The sequence below is a fragment of the Anabrus simplex genome, chromosome 1, assembly GCF_040414725.1.
Source record: "Anabrus simplex isolate iqAnaSimp1 chromosome 1, ASM4041472v1, whole genome shotgun sequence".
Lineage (NCBI taxonomy): Eukaryota > Metazoa > Arthropoda > Insecta > Orthoptera > Tettigoniidae > Anabrus > Anabrus simplex.
This window is the reverse complement of record NC_090265.1, coordinates 339,635,892-339,653,002: the sequence shown is the minus strand read 5'-3', so window position 1 is coordinate 339,653,002 and position 17,111 is coordinate 339,635,892. Positions and strand designations below refer to the sequence as shown.

Genomic DNA, 17,111 nt, shown 5'->3' with positions numbered 1-17,111 from the left:
CAATTTTGAGGTCACAGTTTGACAGAGCTGTGAGCAACCTAAATAGGAACAAAGCACCTGGAATTGATGACATTCCCTCTGAATTACTGACTGCCTTAGGAGAAACCAGCATGGCAAGGTTATTCCATTCTAAACATTCCCCTCCACGAATCACGCCATTTGCTAGAACGCCGTCCTCTGTTACCTCCCCTCCCAATGCCCCGCAGATACGGAGACACATATACAACACGAGGAGCGCAAGTAGAATGACAGGTAGCAGTCAGACAGCTGAGTACACTAGAGTAAATGCAGGCAAGAGGAGAAAAGTGCTGATCCTTGAGTATTATAGTCTTCAACTTTTAATTCATTCGGCATATTCTTACGAAAATAACTTTCCTGTTACAGATATGTCAACAGACTTTCTTACGTAAACTTTGATGAAATTACCATTTGAATGTCACCAAAGCTTGTTTATCACCAGTTGACAGAGTCCCTGCTTACGTCTGTACGTTTGCCCTACATATGGTCAAGACTACAAGCAGTTTATGAATTTGACAAATTTGAAAGTTAAATATTCAATGTAGGACAAAATTCATAACCTACAATCAACAGTGTACATCAGTTTTGTCACTTTTTCGAACGAATAGTATAATATTTAAACCTAACCTCAGCTGTTTTGAGTGTGTGTTAAGATTCCAATGCGATACAGTATAATATGTGAAAAGTTACGCCAGTAGTAACAAAATGTTTAAATGTGTATACAACGAATAATTTGAAAATTAAGCAATTCAACAGATTGAAAATATATTGACATTGTATTTTAAATATTAGAATAAGATTTTATAGTTGAAACTTAATTATTATTTTCAATAAGATGACTTAATACACAAACGTTTTAATATTTAAGAGGTTTTTCAAAACTTATAATGGATAAGTTTGTCAATGGCAGACCAAAATGTAAGGTCTAAAACAATGTTATCATTTAACCTTGTAAGAATATTTATAGCTGAAGATGTTCAAAATATGAACAAAACGTGTCCTTTGTTTTAATATTTAAGCAATAAACTAAAGATGCAATCCTAATTTTCTAATTGCTTTTAATGTATTGGATAGGTGGATACAAAAGTTTTATTGTTTCTTTTTTAACACACCACTTAGTCAAGCAGCTCGTCTTCTTTCTCCCAGTTCTTCCCAGCCCAAACTTTGCAACATTTTTGTAACACTACTCTTTTGTCGGAAATCACCCAGAACAAATCGAGCTGCTTTTCTTTGGATTTTTTCCAGTTCCTGAATCAGGTAATCCTGGTGATGGTCCCATACACTGGAACCATAGTGTAGTTGGGGTCTTACCAGGGACTTATATGCCCTCTCCTTTACATCCTTACTACAACCCCTAAACACCCTCATAACCATCTGCAGAGATCTGTAACCTTTATTTACAATCCCATTTATGTGATTACCCCAGTGAAGAACTTCCCTTATATTAACACCTAGATACAATGATCCCCAAAAGGAACTTTCACCCCATCAACGCAGTGATTAAAACTGAGAGGACTTTTCCTATTTGTGAAACTCACAACCTGACTTTTAACCCTGTTTATCAACATACCATTGCCTGATGTCCATCTCACAACATTATCAAGGTCACGTTGCAGTTGCTCACAATCTTGCAACTTATTTATTACTCTATACAGAATGACATCATCTGCAAAAAGCCTTATTCATGATTCCACTTCTTTACTCATATCATCTGTATATATAAGAAAACATAAAGGTCCAATAATACTGCCCTGAGGAATTCCCCTCTTAATTATTACAGGGTCAGATAAAGCTTCGCCTACTCTAATTCTCTGAGATCTATTTTCTAGAAATATAGCAGCCCATTCAGTCACTCTTTTGTCTAGTCCAGTTGCACTCATTTTTGCCAGTAGTCTCCCATGATCCACCCTATCAAATGCTTTAGACAGGTAAATTGCAGTACAGTCCATTTGACCTCCTGAATCCAAGATATCTGCTATGTCTTGCTGGAATCCTACAAGTTGAGCTTCAGTGGAATAACCTTTCCTAAAACCAAACTGCCTTCTATCGAACCAGTTATTAATTATGCAAACATGTCCAATATAATCAGAAAGAATGCCTTCCCACAGCTTACATACAATGCATGTCAAACTTACTGGCCTGTAATTTTCAGCTTATGTCTATCACCCTTTCATTTATACACAGGGGCTACAATAGCAACTCTCCATTCATCTGGTATAGCTCCTCCGACCAAACAATATTCAAATAAGTACTTCAGATATGGTACTATATCCCAACCCATTGTCTTTAGTATATCCCCAGAAATCTTATCAATTCCGACCGCTTTTCTAGTTTTCAACTTTTGTATCCTATTGTAAATCTCATGTAAATTTTAATACTTCTTTAGCATTAGTCTCCTCCTTTATCTGGACATTATCCTTGTAACCAACAATCTTCACATACTGCTGACTGAATACTTCTGCCTTTCGAAGATCCTCACATACACACTCCCCTTGTTCATTAATTATTCCTGGAATGTCCTTCTTGGAACCTATTTCTGCCTTAAAATACCTTTACTGAACCCTTTTGGTCCACTATGAAGGATACCTACCTTCCTTACCTGTCAGCAAAATTTCATGAGATCTGTCTCTTGGGTCGTATCGGGTTCTTCGTCACTTGCTGAGGTAAAGGTAGGGTTCAGTAATTCTAATCTATCCACTCGAATGAAAGGTCTGTTTAAAAATATTCCTATTTATTCAAGTAATCTCTGAAGAATTGATCATTTATCATCGGTATCATTGGGATCCAATCATGTCCACTGGACACCACTATCATTTTACACAGAAGGTCAGAACACTGGTGTGAGCCTTTGACATAACTGCCTGATGGACATCCTTATTTAGAAGCCATTGTCTCAATTATTAATTAAAGAAAAGAAAGTCTGGAAATCCTTAGATTCGGCTTCCATGTGAGACTACATGTACCATCATAGTGATTCTTTATGGTCCAGTCCTCGTAACACGAACTCTGGACTCTGGGTATAATTAAGGCAGTCCAATCGGTGTGTGCCACACAGTGGTTATACGGCATGGACCCTTAATTGAATCGATGTGACCTGCGACTATGTCATGGACCGTCATCTAAACTTCTAAGTTTCTTTAAAGTCATTGTGGATGATGACCGCAATGAAAATGATGCTACGGTGGCATATGGCCCTACTCTAAGTCACTGAGGTTGATGACCCCATGACCATCCAAGTTTCTAAGCTGAAGGCTAAACACGATTAAGTTACATCGGTTGATGATCAAAGTTTCCACTTTTACTAACCCCAGCACATTTACTGCTCCCAGCACATTTACTGCTCCATCAATCGAAGTCAAATAATGCAACAACAACAATGCTCACAATACTTTGTGGCAGTAAAATCCATTACCTTCGGATATGTCCCCTTAATCGTTATGTTAACATTTACATATTCCCCTGAAAAATGAACTAAGATTTCCAGAATGCATCTTCAAGTCATTCGCTTGATTTAAAGTTATTTCAAAATACGTTTCCACTGAATTTAATAATTAAATAAATTTAAATGATTGAATGAAATCTTAATGAACAACGAATTTTCTCTCCGCGGATGAATGGTTTCTTTCGCAAGTCCCTACTTAATGCCGTGACGTAATTCATTTTTAATCATGTTGGATGGATATCGTTGGTAGCTGGAAAAAATTTACATCACTTATTTCCAGTATTTATCTTGTTTCGTGACATCACACTTTAATTTAATTTAATACTAACCATTATTACTGCTTGGATAACCCTGATAATCAAGTGCAAAACCATAAGTAACTCGCCGTACAACGTAAACCGATTACGATGTCATATCTTGTCATAAAACTTCCATGAAGCTTTGTGCGCCCCTCACAAACAAAACAATCATCATTACCATCACTCTATACTTTGGACAACCCTGAAATTGGCTAACCTTACTCATTATACTCTAAGTTCGTGGTCTCAAATGTACATTACAATCTCAATTAAACAAATTTACAGTTTCTAATAAAACACACGTTATTCCCGGATGAAAATTTCAACTAGATCCAACAGTTAACGTTATCCCCTGCCATGAAATGCAGTCTCAATTCTGACACACTCTGCACGTTCTGTCATTCGAGCTGCGAACTCCCATCAGCTGACTGCATTGAGACTCGACTCTGCTCTGCTGTGATATGAACCACCTGTTCGTCTTGCTTGACTGGCCTCTCAGAATGAAACCTTTAACATCGCCAACATAATTAAACAAATACGATATTTCTGACCAGCAAAATGCACATACTTTATTCTTCAAAATGCCCTACACTAATTGTACCCGTCGCAAATTAATACCGGCATGGATTCTCTAGTTCTACTTTCCATCCCAAACATTACACAAAATCTTCCTCGGGCTTATACATATCCCGGCACATTTACAGGCTTCCAATCACCTGATTCACAAATCCTATCTCAACTCATATGACAACTCTGAACTCTGCCTCAACTCGACAGCTCTCACTAACAAAGAAATGGAATAAAATATTTAGAATCCACGACGCATAACACGCACAAATACATTAATAATGAACACTTCGCATAATGATCTCATATTTTCCAAAACCGGATTTCACAAAAGGACGGTCAAAATTCTACTATTTATCGTCAGTCAGACACAGTTTAAATGGCCATTGAATAAAGTTTCCCTTCGTGATCAAATTCACCACTCTAAATTTCTCAACCCGACAGCACTCTTCCACTCGATTGAAAATGGGTAACCATGGACTTCTTACATTAATTCCATCAAATTTCAAACAGAAAAATGTTTACGTCAGATGAAATATCTGAATTTGACATCACAAAAGTATAGGCAATAAATTCACAGAAATGAAGATCCAATCTGGACGTGATATCGCTTTGAAACCCTCACTAATAGCCTTTTTACATGTCACACGGCTCTCGTAATATTTAAATTTTATCCAAGCAGAAAATAAAACAAATGACCTTTCGCCGTATTTTGACATTCGCCAAAAACATAGGGGTGACCAACTGCGTCATAAAAACTCATTTCAAATGCACGTAAGTTTGACATCACAAAACAAGATATAGTAGGTGGTAAGATGGAAAGGCACTTACCTTTAATTGACGTCGGATTCCATCCTTTGGCTCACCTGTAACCTTCCGTCGCTTTATCTAGCCATTTTACATTTCTGGCTGTACGTCATAATATTTATTTATTTTCCTGGAAATAAAACATTAAAAAAAAAGAAATACCCTTCACTTGTTGATTTTGTTGATCGCACTCGACTGATAGTATTTATTTCCTGCACACAAATTACTTTCCTCACCACACACGACTGTAAAAAAAAAAAAAAAAAAAAAACTTCTTCCTCTATCTTGGCCGTCCTTTTTATACAATTACTTCAGCTCAAAGAAAAACTATCTCCACATGGAGTCAAGACCCCAGCCACATCGGCAAAAATCTGTTGGTTGGACTTAGTCTACTTTTGTCGATCGATTTACAGAGCAGTTCAACCCTCTGTCTTCAGCCTCACGATACAAAATGCAGGGGTTTCAACATGGCGTCCCTTCAATATTTATAGACAGTACCACCTCTCTCCAGGCATTTTCCCTTTGCCGCCAAGAAAATTCGCGTAACTTTTCTGACTTAATTGAACTGTATTTAAAAGAGTTTTGGATGTAACCACATACTTGGTACATGGCTATTGGTAGTGTTCCTGGACATTTAAAAGTTATGCACCTTAATTTAACTGGTTAGATGACCTCATTTGATAGGCACTACCTTTCTGTCGACTTTGCGTGGGGACGCTATACACATGCGCCCTTCTGAAATAATCCCCAGAAATGGCGTAGCGTCTCAAACTTTCTTCTGTATCCTTCCACTGCCGACACGTGCGGATGACGTCACGTATCCCAGCATGGAGCGGAAAGTAGCTACCTTCTTGCAACGTGTCATTCCCGTGATATCATGAAATGTTCAGAAATGTAGTAACTTTTCATACTTAAAATTCTTCGGGCACAAAGGTCACGGGTTCAATACATACCCTTCCATTTACCACTAAAATTTGTATGACTGCCAATTATGCTTGCTGTCATGTTATCCTTAGCTGCCTTCTTTCCTAGATTCAATTTCCTAGTAAGTTCCTTCAGTTTCTCCTTTACCATTTCTTACCACCTTTAAAGGTACAAACCTGTTTTCACATTCCTCAACAATTGCTTTAAACCCATCCCAGAGTCTGTTTACATTTTTATTTACCGTTTTCCACCGATCATGATTACCTTTTAAAATCTGCCTCATGCCTGCTTTATCAGCCATATGGTACTGCCTAATAGTCCTACTTTGAAGACCTTCCTTTCTAACACATTTATTTTTAACTACGACAAAAACAGCTTCATGATCACTAATGCCATCTGTTACTTCGGTTTCTCTATAGAGCTCATCTGGTTTTACCAGCACCACATCCAGGATATTTTTCCCTCTAGTTGGTTCCATCACTTTCTGAATCAGATATCCTTCCCATATTAGCATATTTGCCATTTGTTGGTCATGCTTCCTGTCGTTCACATTTCCTTCCCAATTGACTTTTGGTAAATTCAGATCCCCCGCTACAGTCACATTCCTTTCCATGTCGTTTCCCACATGGCTGATTTTTCAAATTATCTGCCACCACATTTCAAAGGTAAGTAGCTAAAGAGAGCACCACTGTGCTCTATAGATTAAAGATGGCGGATGTCAGCTGCACGTGGATTTGTTTATCTCACGCTAGTGAGGTTAAGTTGGTAGCACTAAGGTTTAGGCCCGCCAAGATGGCAGCACTGCCGATGACAGGTGACGAATTTACATCTACTACGATAATCTTACGATTATCTTATCAAATAATTCTGAATCCATATCAGCACTACCCTTTCCCGGTCTGTACACTCCAAAGACATCAAGTTGCCTATTATCTTTAGAAATGAGCCTTGCACCTAGAATTTCATGTTTCTCATCTTTAACTTTTTCGTAACTTACAAATTCTTCTTTCACCAAAATGAATACTCCCCCTCCCACCATTCCTATCCTATCTCTACGATACACTCTCCAGTTCCGTGAGGAATTTTCTGCATCCATTATATCATTTCTCAGCCATGATTCAACTCCTATTATAATATCTGGTAAATATATATCTATTGAATTACTTAAATCTATTCATTTCTTTACAATACTTCTACAGTTCAACACTAACATTTTTATGTCATCCCTACTTGACTTCCAGATCTCTGTACCCTTATCACTGCTCCCTAGACAACTCCGTTTTCCTGAATGTACCTCCCTGTTACCCTTCCAAACAAATTTCCTATCTTATACGTACCACTGCGGTTTAAGTGAAGGCCATCTGAGCGCAGATCCCTATCTCCTACCCACCCATTAGGATCTAGAAATTTCACTCCCAGTTTCCCACATACCCACTGCATAGTCTCATTTAAATCCCCAATCACCCTCCAGTCAGTATCCCTCCTACACAGAATTCCACTGAAAACAAATCTCTGCTTCCTTAAACCTCACCTATGCTGTATTTACCAGATCCCACACATCCCCAATTATGTTGGTACTTATATCAGCTTGCCTTGTGTTGTTGGTACCATCGTGAAACAGTTAAAACTAAAACTAGAGCTTTCCCACTTCAACTATTAAACAAGGATAAAAGATAAAATAACACTAACAGTTAAGATATGGAATAATTAACAGCATTAGTGAAATATTAGATTTAAGGCTTTTGAGGTGTTTTCTCTATAAACCACGGTTTTGTCTTAAGCTTGGCACTAGATTCATCAGAGTGGGATGTGTCAAGCCCTACCCACTGAGGCTGGGGTGCATGCAGTAAATCAGATGCCCATTAGTAGTGGGAGGCACAGTCTGATAACTGTATACAAGAGATAAATTCCATTATGGAATTATTGCCCGCCTAGCAATTCTATTAGAAAATTAGCATACATTAAACAAGTCCTTGGCTGACACAGCGTAACTAGTACAGCTGAGATGTGTTACCTCTTTAACATAGTGGATACAGGAATCCAGTTCAAGTGAGTTAACAAGAGCCATATTGACAAGTGTAAGTTCATGAATGTCTCTATAATTATTGTTCAGTTACTTGTAAGGGAATATAGAAAACCACAGAAATGTTCATATAAGAAGACTCTACGTCCATAAGAAAATTTTCAAGTTGAGTGAAGAAGGGGTGGGGGGGGGGGGTGCTTATTATATAGAAAATTATAGAATGCAGTTCAACACATGGATATAAAATAGGCCCAGTTTCATCACCCCCATAATTCAATAAGTAATATAGCAGAGTTAAGAAAGGTCTTGCCATAAATACGAGTAAATCAGAATATATTATTAAATAATAGGCACATTACGAAGAACCAGCTTTGAAACAAGGGCAAAAATACTTTCCAGAAAGAACATCTCTCCCCCTACCTTTTTTTTTTTTAAGTCAAGCTCTTGGCGAAGTTGAAATAACAGGACATGGAGCCCGAATCCAGTAATGGTTCAAACCTTCATGGTAGATTAGTACTTCTCCTCTCAGACTCGGCATAATACGGTGCACAAAGAAGATAGGAGAGAAGCAGTATTTATATGATTCCTGATGTGAGATGAGCCAGTCAGCGTAAAGGTAGAGAGAGGAAAGGGAAAGTAACAACACAGTAGAAGGAATTTGATGTCGGAAGTGGTGATGTTTGAGACTGTGAGAAGTAGCCAGAGTTGGTTGGATATGGACGGAAGTTGAGTGTCGACGTATACATGTTCAGAGGGGGAATGAAAAATAGTCTCAGAAGAATATGGGTTGCATGTGTCAGAAAGTAAGCATGTATCATTGCAAATTTTTCACACAAATGCTTCCAGTTCTCTCTTTCTTTGTCACCCAATGCTTCACTTCCTATGACATCTTCTGCATCAACCACTCCAGCTTTCCTAAAGAAGTTTGTGATTATATCTTCTTTCAGTGCTCTCCATGCAGTACTGAACAACTGCATTCTTTCCAGTATGTTGACATTAATGGCTCTCTTCGAGGCAATACTACACAGCATATGCTCGACCACACAAGTTTGGTAATGCCTCTTCACTGCATGAATTCTTCTCTGATCCAGCAACTGCTGAATAGAGGTAGTATTTGAAGTTAAGAATAAAAATTTCCCATGTTCCAAATGGCAAGGCACACAATTATGAGAGGATATATTATCTATGGTGGAAAGAATTCTCCTCTTTTCAGCCTTATCTGACATTCCAGACACAACCACCACTTTTTGAATATTACGGATATCGTCCATGCCTTGGTGTTCAGCATGTATTTACAGGGCGGATGTTGCACTTCCTTGAAGCACCTTGGCTTCCCAAACTTCCCAATTGTGAGAGGTTTCAGCTTGTCCGTCCCCATGGAGTTTGTACACAAAAAGAGCAGTTATCCACTGTTTTGAACTCTCGCCCCTGAAACACTTATTTCGTTTGAATTCATGGGTTTTGTTCGGCATTAATTTGTAAAATAATGCAGTCTTTTCTGCATTATTATTATTATTATCATTGATTTAAGCCCACTAAGGAGCGCTGGTGACTAGTTCTTCCTCGATGCTCTTCTTTGTTCCCAATATCTCTTGAGCCCTGCTGATAATTTCTCCTTTCTCTCCTGTGAAAGGGGCTTCCGACTTCTAGGAACTCTAGGTGGTGGGGTCCAAGACTGTACCATAGCACAAAATTTGGAACGATCTTCTATATCAATATCTGAAATCCCAGCCGAATCCAAGTCCTTCTGTACTTCATTAAGCCACAAGCTTCCAGTCTTGTAGCTTTTAACCAAAGAAAAGATCTTCTTGGTAAGCCTGTTGCTGTCCATTCATTGTAGGTGTCCATAGAACTTAAGCCTCCTACGTCGCATGCTGGTATTGGCTGATTCTGCATTATAATAATCTGCTGGCAAATATTCTTTAAAGGTAACTGGTTGAGTCTCCAGGTACTATGAAGATGCAGCTTCCTTTGGGCCATTGTTAGCTTCACCATTTATAATCTTGTGAGAAATGGCATATCCTTCCTGGAACCTATGAGACCACCAGTATTCCCCATGAATTCTGAAAACATGAGCAGTCGACTTCACAACGAAGGTATCGGCCCTGCCTTTGCTGCCAACCACTTAGGATGAAGTGAGAAGCGGAAGGCGTTTGTCTCTCTGACATCACTAGAAAAGTAGCTTGCACTGAAGGGCTAACACCATACGTCCTTGCTACCCCTCCTTTCTTTCCTCCTTTCTCCACTTCCAGAAGTGTTTAGTGTTTTTCTTTTAACAAACACTGCTATTGCTTCTTTTTATCCGTATTGATGATGGTATAAAGTTAATAGGCATACTAATAAACACGTTGCTTTACAAATGAAAGACAAACACTGAACACGTCATGTGATGTGAATGAATAAAACAAGGTAGTGATATGAAATCATAACATTAATTGGAAACTTTGTTATTCTACTCAGCCAATAGAGTGACTTCTTGCATTGGAATATGCACGAAGCTTATTGGTTGAGTTTCATATCAATATTCTACTTGTTAGTCGCATGCATCATGTGGGAAATGGCTATTGAATAATAAAAACAATTTTAAAAGAAAATTATTTACGTTATTATAACACAGGATGAATTTCAATTATATTTTGAAAAAGTGTTAAATATAGGCAGAATGGAGAAATTTTAATTTATTGTAATGAAAGTTAGAAATTTAGTAAAGTGAAATGTTCTAACAAACATTAAATGGGAAAGAAGGGAAGAGGTCGAGAAATAATTTAATAATTTTGAACATTCCGTTGAACTTGCATTCGTTGCAGCATTTTACTGTACCTAGATTGGGATGAATATCTGAAAATCAGATTAACATGGAGTGTCAGGAACTTGTAGATAGATCATACTAGTCACCTGTACACGAGAATATGTACGTAGAATATATCCAAAAAGCCTGCGCTTCTTCCATGGTGGTTGATATCTCAGTTGGGAGAAGCATTTGCTTGGTGTAGTAAATATGCATGTTTTACAAACTAAGTTAGAATGAAGTTGATACATGCTACAAGTTATTTTGTACTTTCTCTTGAAGTTGTATGAATGATCCATGTGCATTTGAGACATTTCTGATGGTAATCAGTTTTTGTTATGAATGGAAGTTTGTCAGAATATGTCAGAAGTGTCTTTGGACTTTTTTCCTTTTCAGGTACTGTTTCAGCAGTTCAAGTTTTTTCTGAATCTGTATTTCCTCATAATGGCAACAAGTCAGTTTATTCCTGATATTAGAATTGGCTATCTTTACACATATTGGGGACCACTGGTGAGTAACTGATTAACATTATATAATTTCATACTGTATGTATTTATTACCATTCAGTACTTAATGTTTGGTTCATTGGTTTTGAATTGGTAACTTAATTAGTTCTATCATTGTATTGTAAATCAGAGTTTATATGGATGTAGTGTTCCAAGTTAATTACATTGAAAATTTGTTGATTGTATAGCAAATTTAAAATATTTGTTGATTAGACGTTCGTGTTAACGGTCACCATTTGTCGTGAAGCTGTGGATGATTTTCGTCGTCACCAAAGAGATAAGGAAGTCAATGGTCAGCGATATCGTCGTCTTGTGCGAGGTCGTGACTCGGAATTGGTCCCCTCATCCAAATTACGTGTCGGAGATTTGGTAAGTGAGTACTACAATCCTCTTAATACAATACGATCAAATATTAAGCTGCGTATATCTATATATTTCAGTGTGCACCATAATTTTAGCAGTTTTTATTTAGTGAAATTTGGATACAGTTGCAGTTTTAAATTTGTATTTTCAGTTATTTTTGTTCAAACTTTCTTATAGTTTATTTTATACATAACATGTAAATTTAAATACTGTATGCTTGTTGATTCATAACGCAGGAGCTAATGACTAGGTTATTGGATAAAAACCAATTATGTAAATAAAGTTAATGGAAAACCTGTTAGAAGTTTCAGGCATCTGCAAAAAACTATAAAGTAGATTAGAGAGACAGAAAACCAATATTTTGACAGTATGTCTGCCATTTCATTTGCTAGACCTTTCAGGGTCTTGGTAGTAGGGAGGGTCGTGCTAGGTTGGTGCCACCTGAGCAGTCAGTATCAGTACATAGGTATTGGCCAATTTGCCTATGCTGCCAACCACTAGACATCACTAGGAGGCTCTAGCCCAGAAGGCTCGGCACCGAATGTGTTCTGGATGTATCCACCCTCTAGAGCATTCGGGAGACATCCTGCTCTCGGTAAACATCTTGGCAAATATAATAATAAAATTAATATAATATTAATATATTATATATATGTATTATTATTATTATTATTATTATTATTATTATTATTATTATTATTATTTTACATAGTTTACGCCATTAATCGGTCATATACATTAAAGGAGATATCTATTAGGTTCCACCTATTAAATACTAATTACGTGTTGATGTTACTAATAACATTTATTCAACTTGGGACCGGTTTCGACACACAAAATGTCATCATCAGCCATAAAATGAATCACAAATATAGAAGCAAAGACATGATAATAAAAACTATTGTGGATATATATTGAAATATGATCATTAAAAATCTTTAACCTTCCATTCACATCCTGTGTTAAGATAAATCGCCATAACAGAAGAGCAACGGCATAATAATTAAATCTGGCGCAGTGACACATTGAAGTATGCGTATAGGGAGCGTGCATGGCCGCTCTTAGCGCCTCTAGCAGAAGAAATCGGTAACATTTTGGTGATCTTGTCTTGATTAAAAATAGGAAAGAATTTCCACCAATCAATACTTGTTTTTTTATTGCTTATATTAAGCTACAGGACCGGGTTCGACCCCATATACAAGGTCATCTTCAGCTGAACCATGAATACATATTTATATGATGAACCTTTGATTAAATTGCATTGTCAAAGGAATGTTATATGATGTGCATTTAGTCACTTACAAATGGGGCATGTCTTATTGTGAATTGGCATATATGTCAGTATGTACAATGTTGCAACTGTATGTCTAAAATATTATGTTGAGGTCCTAAAATTAGTGTATAAAACATATCTTCACTTAAACTAACTTATATATATATGTACAGGATAAAATACAATATATAAAAAACATTTCGTGCACATGAACATTCGTATCTTGCTTGTTGGTCAATTCATCAACTCTCGTATTTAAGTCCCATTTACATTTGTACACTCAGCTGCTGTTCTTGGAGTTTAAAAGATATGGTTGTAAAATTGCATGAGTAAAAGATTAGTCTTCATGTGGGATAAAACACTTTCCAATTTTAAAAGAAGGTTGCCAGATGTATGGATAAAATTCGGCTAAAATATGTTCAGCTCTGCTATGTATGTTGCCTTATGTTAGAATCAAATCTTGTTGTCCTGTGGCGTCCGTAAAATTGGGTTCAAAGTAATGGCTCCTTTCCCATTTGTAGCTGTGCAATGGTGTTATGTTTATTATTGTTGGTGTAGCCGAGTTGCGTTGAGCCCAAGAAGAACACGAAGTAGTACACTACAAGCTCGCACAGCTACAAATGGGAAAGGAGCAATTACTTTGAACCCAATTTTACGGACGCCACAGGACAACAAGGTTTGATTCCAACATAAGGCAACATACATAGTAGAGCTGAACATATTTTAGCCGAATTTTATCCATACATCTGGCAACCTTTTTTAAAATTGGAAAGTGTTTTATCCCACATGAAGACTAATCTTTTACTCATGCAATTTTACAACCATATCTTTTAAACTCCAAGAACAGCAGCTGAGTGTACAAATGTAAATGGGACTTAAATACGAGAGTTGATGAATTGACCAACAAGCAAGGTACGAATGTTCATGTGCACGAAATGTTTTTTATATATTATATTTTATCCTGTACATATATATATAAGTTAGTTTAAGTGAAGATTTGTTTTATACACTAATTTTAGGACCTCAACATAATATTTTAGACATACAGTTGCAACATTGTACATACTGACATATATGCCAATTCACGATAAGACATGCCCCATTTGTATGTGACTAAATGCACATCATATAACATTCCTTTGACAATGCAATTTAATCAAAGCTTCATCATATAAATATGTATTCATGGTTCAGCTGAAGATGACCTTGTATATGGGGTCGAAACCGGTCCTGTAGCTTAATATAAGCAATAAAAAAAACAAGTATTGATTGGTGGAAATTCTTTCCTATTTTTAATTGTGTAATTCGTCAATACGGAAATGAAGATTATAGATTACGATCTTGTCTTGAGCGGTCAGTCCAGGCTGTGTAACTGTGGGTGTGAAATTTGAGGTTGTAGTAGTGTATCAAAATGCCTAAATCAAATAGAAACTGTTGTGCAGTATTTATTTATTTAACTTACGACTAGTACATTAACTCTACATACAAACATTAAAAAATACAATAAACAATATAACCGTTCAAACAATCAACCAATCTCAAAAACAGATCACAAACTCAAATCTAAACTGTCCAATCATTGTACAACCCCATCAGAAGCACACACAAACTCCTTCAGCTGATTGGAATATGACTGTGGTGTGAAGAAACAGACCATCCGTCATATTATTGTGCAGTGAACTGCCACAACACACAACGAAACACTCATGGAAAAGGAATTACATTTCACACATTTCCTGGTTGTCGATGGGAATCGGACAGACTATGGAATGGATGTTTCAAGAAATGAATAATCATACTTCACAGGGACAATAACAGAACACAGAGGTGAATATACATAAAAATCCAGCTCCTTACATCCTGTACAATATAACAGTATCTGACACTGACTGTAATAGATATAGCCATTTTTCAGTCTCAAATTACCACCTGAGTTTCTGTGCAAGTATTTAACATTTATAGTGTCAGGAGATTCAATTATTGGTCTATCATTGCACGAAATCGGACACTTAATTTCTAGAACCTTGGAAATATGTCCATCCTTTCCTAGAACCAACCCGTCCGGTGTAGCACAATGCCAGGGTTGTTTACGGTGTATTACTACCCCCGAGGTTACACATTCCAATCCTGTTAAAGAGGAGTATTCTTTCAGCTCAATGCCCTCAGTAGCCTTGCCATAAATAAGATTTCTATGAGACACGGGAGTTTCCTCAAGGAATTTTTTTGCTAATTCATGAGGGTTTCGCGTCCTACCGGCCCGATGGGCTCTACTTGAAGCGGAAATGCGTAGTGCCCGCACCTTCAACTATTCATTACCTTCACTTGGAAACTGAATTTTAAGTGCTATATCAAGTATTTCTGTTGTTACCGTAACATGAGAAGTATAAAAATCGTCACTTAAAAAAAACTCTCCGGAAGTGAACACTGTGGAATCGTCTTGAAGTTGAAGCAACTCGTTCATGAGTTAATTAAAATTTATTCTTATGCCAATACTGACGCTATTGTTGCACAACTCTTCACACAAACTTTTAGCTACTGATTCAGACTTTGTTTTCAGCTCCGCTCTGATCATTTCAGTCCGAGGCGAATTATCTACATCTCTTTTCCCTAGTTAATCGATGGTAATAACAGCACCCTTGTCAGTTCTCGCCCTCTTATTGGGAAATAGATCTTCAGCCTTCTTCCCTTTCGCATATTTTACGGACCCTAGAAGATATAACATCTACACTGTATTAATCATATTGTGACCACTTAAATTTATTTTACATAATTAACAGCGATAATATTACATACCAGCTGCTTTCACATTTGGTTTCCCCCATTCTTGCGGCAAATTTGTCTTACTAAATCCTGAATCAGAAATGGCACGTACGTGTTTACAGCGCCCTCCGGCACCAGTCACACAGTCACAGTTTGATTCAACACAGTTTCGTTGGTTGTCAAGCTGTAATAGAAATTCGAAGTATTACAGACTTCACTAAATCACATAAAATTAAATTATACAATATAACACTGTGTGTTTAACAATGATGAGCTAACGTAATTACCTCAATTGTAAACTTGTACGGGTTTTTGGCAACACTCGTCTGTCTTATGACGAAGCCAGTAAGTGTACAACTGGAAACAGTTCATCTTTCTTCAACTTGTAACAGATGGCCACTGTCAACTAGTTTCTGCGCTTTATTCACTGTTGACTTGCCACTATTTTGGAAGTGTATGTACTCAAACCCATATTGTATTACAACTTCTGTAGCACTGCTTCATATCTTGACGACAAGATGCAACGATAGTTTTTTGCCGTAACTATGGCGCAAGTCTTCACTTCAGCGGAACGCACTCCCACCGTATTAATTCTCGGAACTCCGCCAGAGCGCTCTGTTACTAGTACCGTGCACGCTCCCTATAGTCTCTCACTAATCAAAGAATAAAAGAAGGTTCTTCAATATGTAGTCTTTGTGCATCCGTTTAATAGAAGGCTCCGACAGGCTTCCAAAGTAAAGAGTCATTTAAAACATTCACACATGCTATGCATCAACCAGAGCATCGAGAACTTATTTGAATCACTTGGTATGTAATTTATACCTGATAATAATTTTTTACACTGATGAATATGAAATTAGTCAGTGGTAAAAGATGTTAGTCTTGTGAGAAGGAGATATAAAATGTTATATGTGGTAGGTCTGGGGGGGAGATCTTGTTAGGGGAGTAGTAGGTTTAAGGTGGGTCTTGTGAACAGTGTGATGGGGGTTCGTAACATGATAGGGTACTGTGTATCGCACTAAATATTGACCTCCTATTCGGAAGATTAAAATACTTAAATACTTTAATTACAAAATCAAACAGAATGTAAGTTTTTTTGAGATTTCGTTCAGATTCAAATTGGAGTTGAAGAACTAGTCTAAGTGAATGAAGCAATTTTCTGCAGCGTCAAGAATAGGGGCTTTGCCCATATTCATGAGCACCTCTATATCTTGTTGTATGTTACTGAAGCTATGCTTTGAATCTTGAATGTGCTGGCCAACTGCCGAGCATCTATTATATTTTGTAGCATTAACATGTTCCATGTATCTGATTTTGAAGTTCCTCCCTGTTTGATCAATG

The 17,111-nt window shown here is 37.2% G+C and overlaps 1 protein-coding gene across 5 annotated transcripts in view; it reads left to right on the top strand.

Moving 5' to 3' along the window:
- Positions 1-17,111, top strand: part of LOC136856766 (probable phospholipid-transporting ATPase IIB) — a 407,253-nt gene that overhangs the window by 93,001 nt on the left and 297,141 nt on the right. For all 5 annotated transcript variants that reach the window (XM_067134860.2, XM_067134861.2, XM_067134862.2 and 2 more), the window contains 2 exons: positions 11,265-11,378; positions 11,588-11,743. In XM_067134860.2, coding sequence (XP_066990961.2) covers positions 11,265-11,378; positions 11,588-11,743 — 270 coding nt within the window. The remainder of the gene's footprint in view (positions 1-11,264; positions 11,379-11,587; positions 11,744-17,111) is intronic.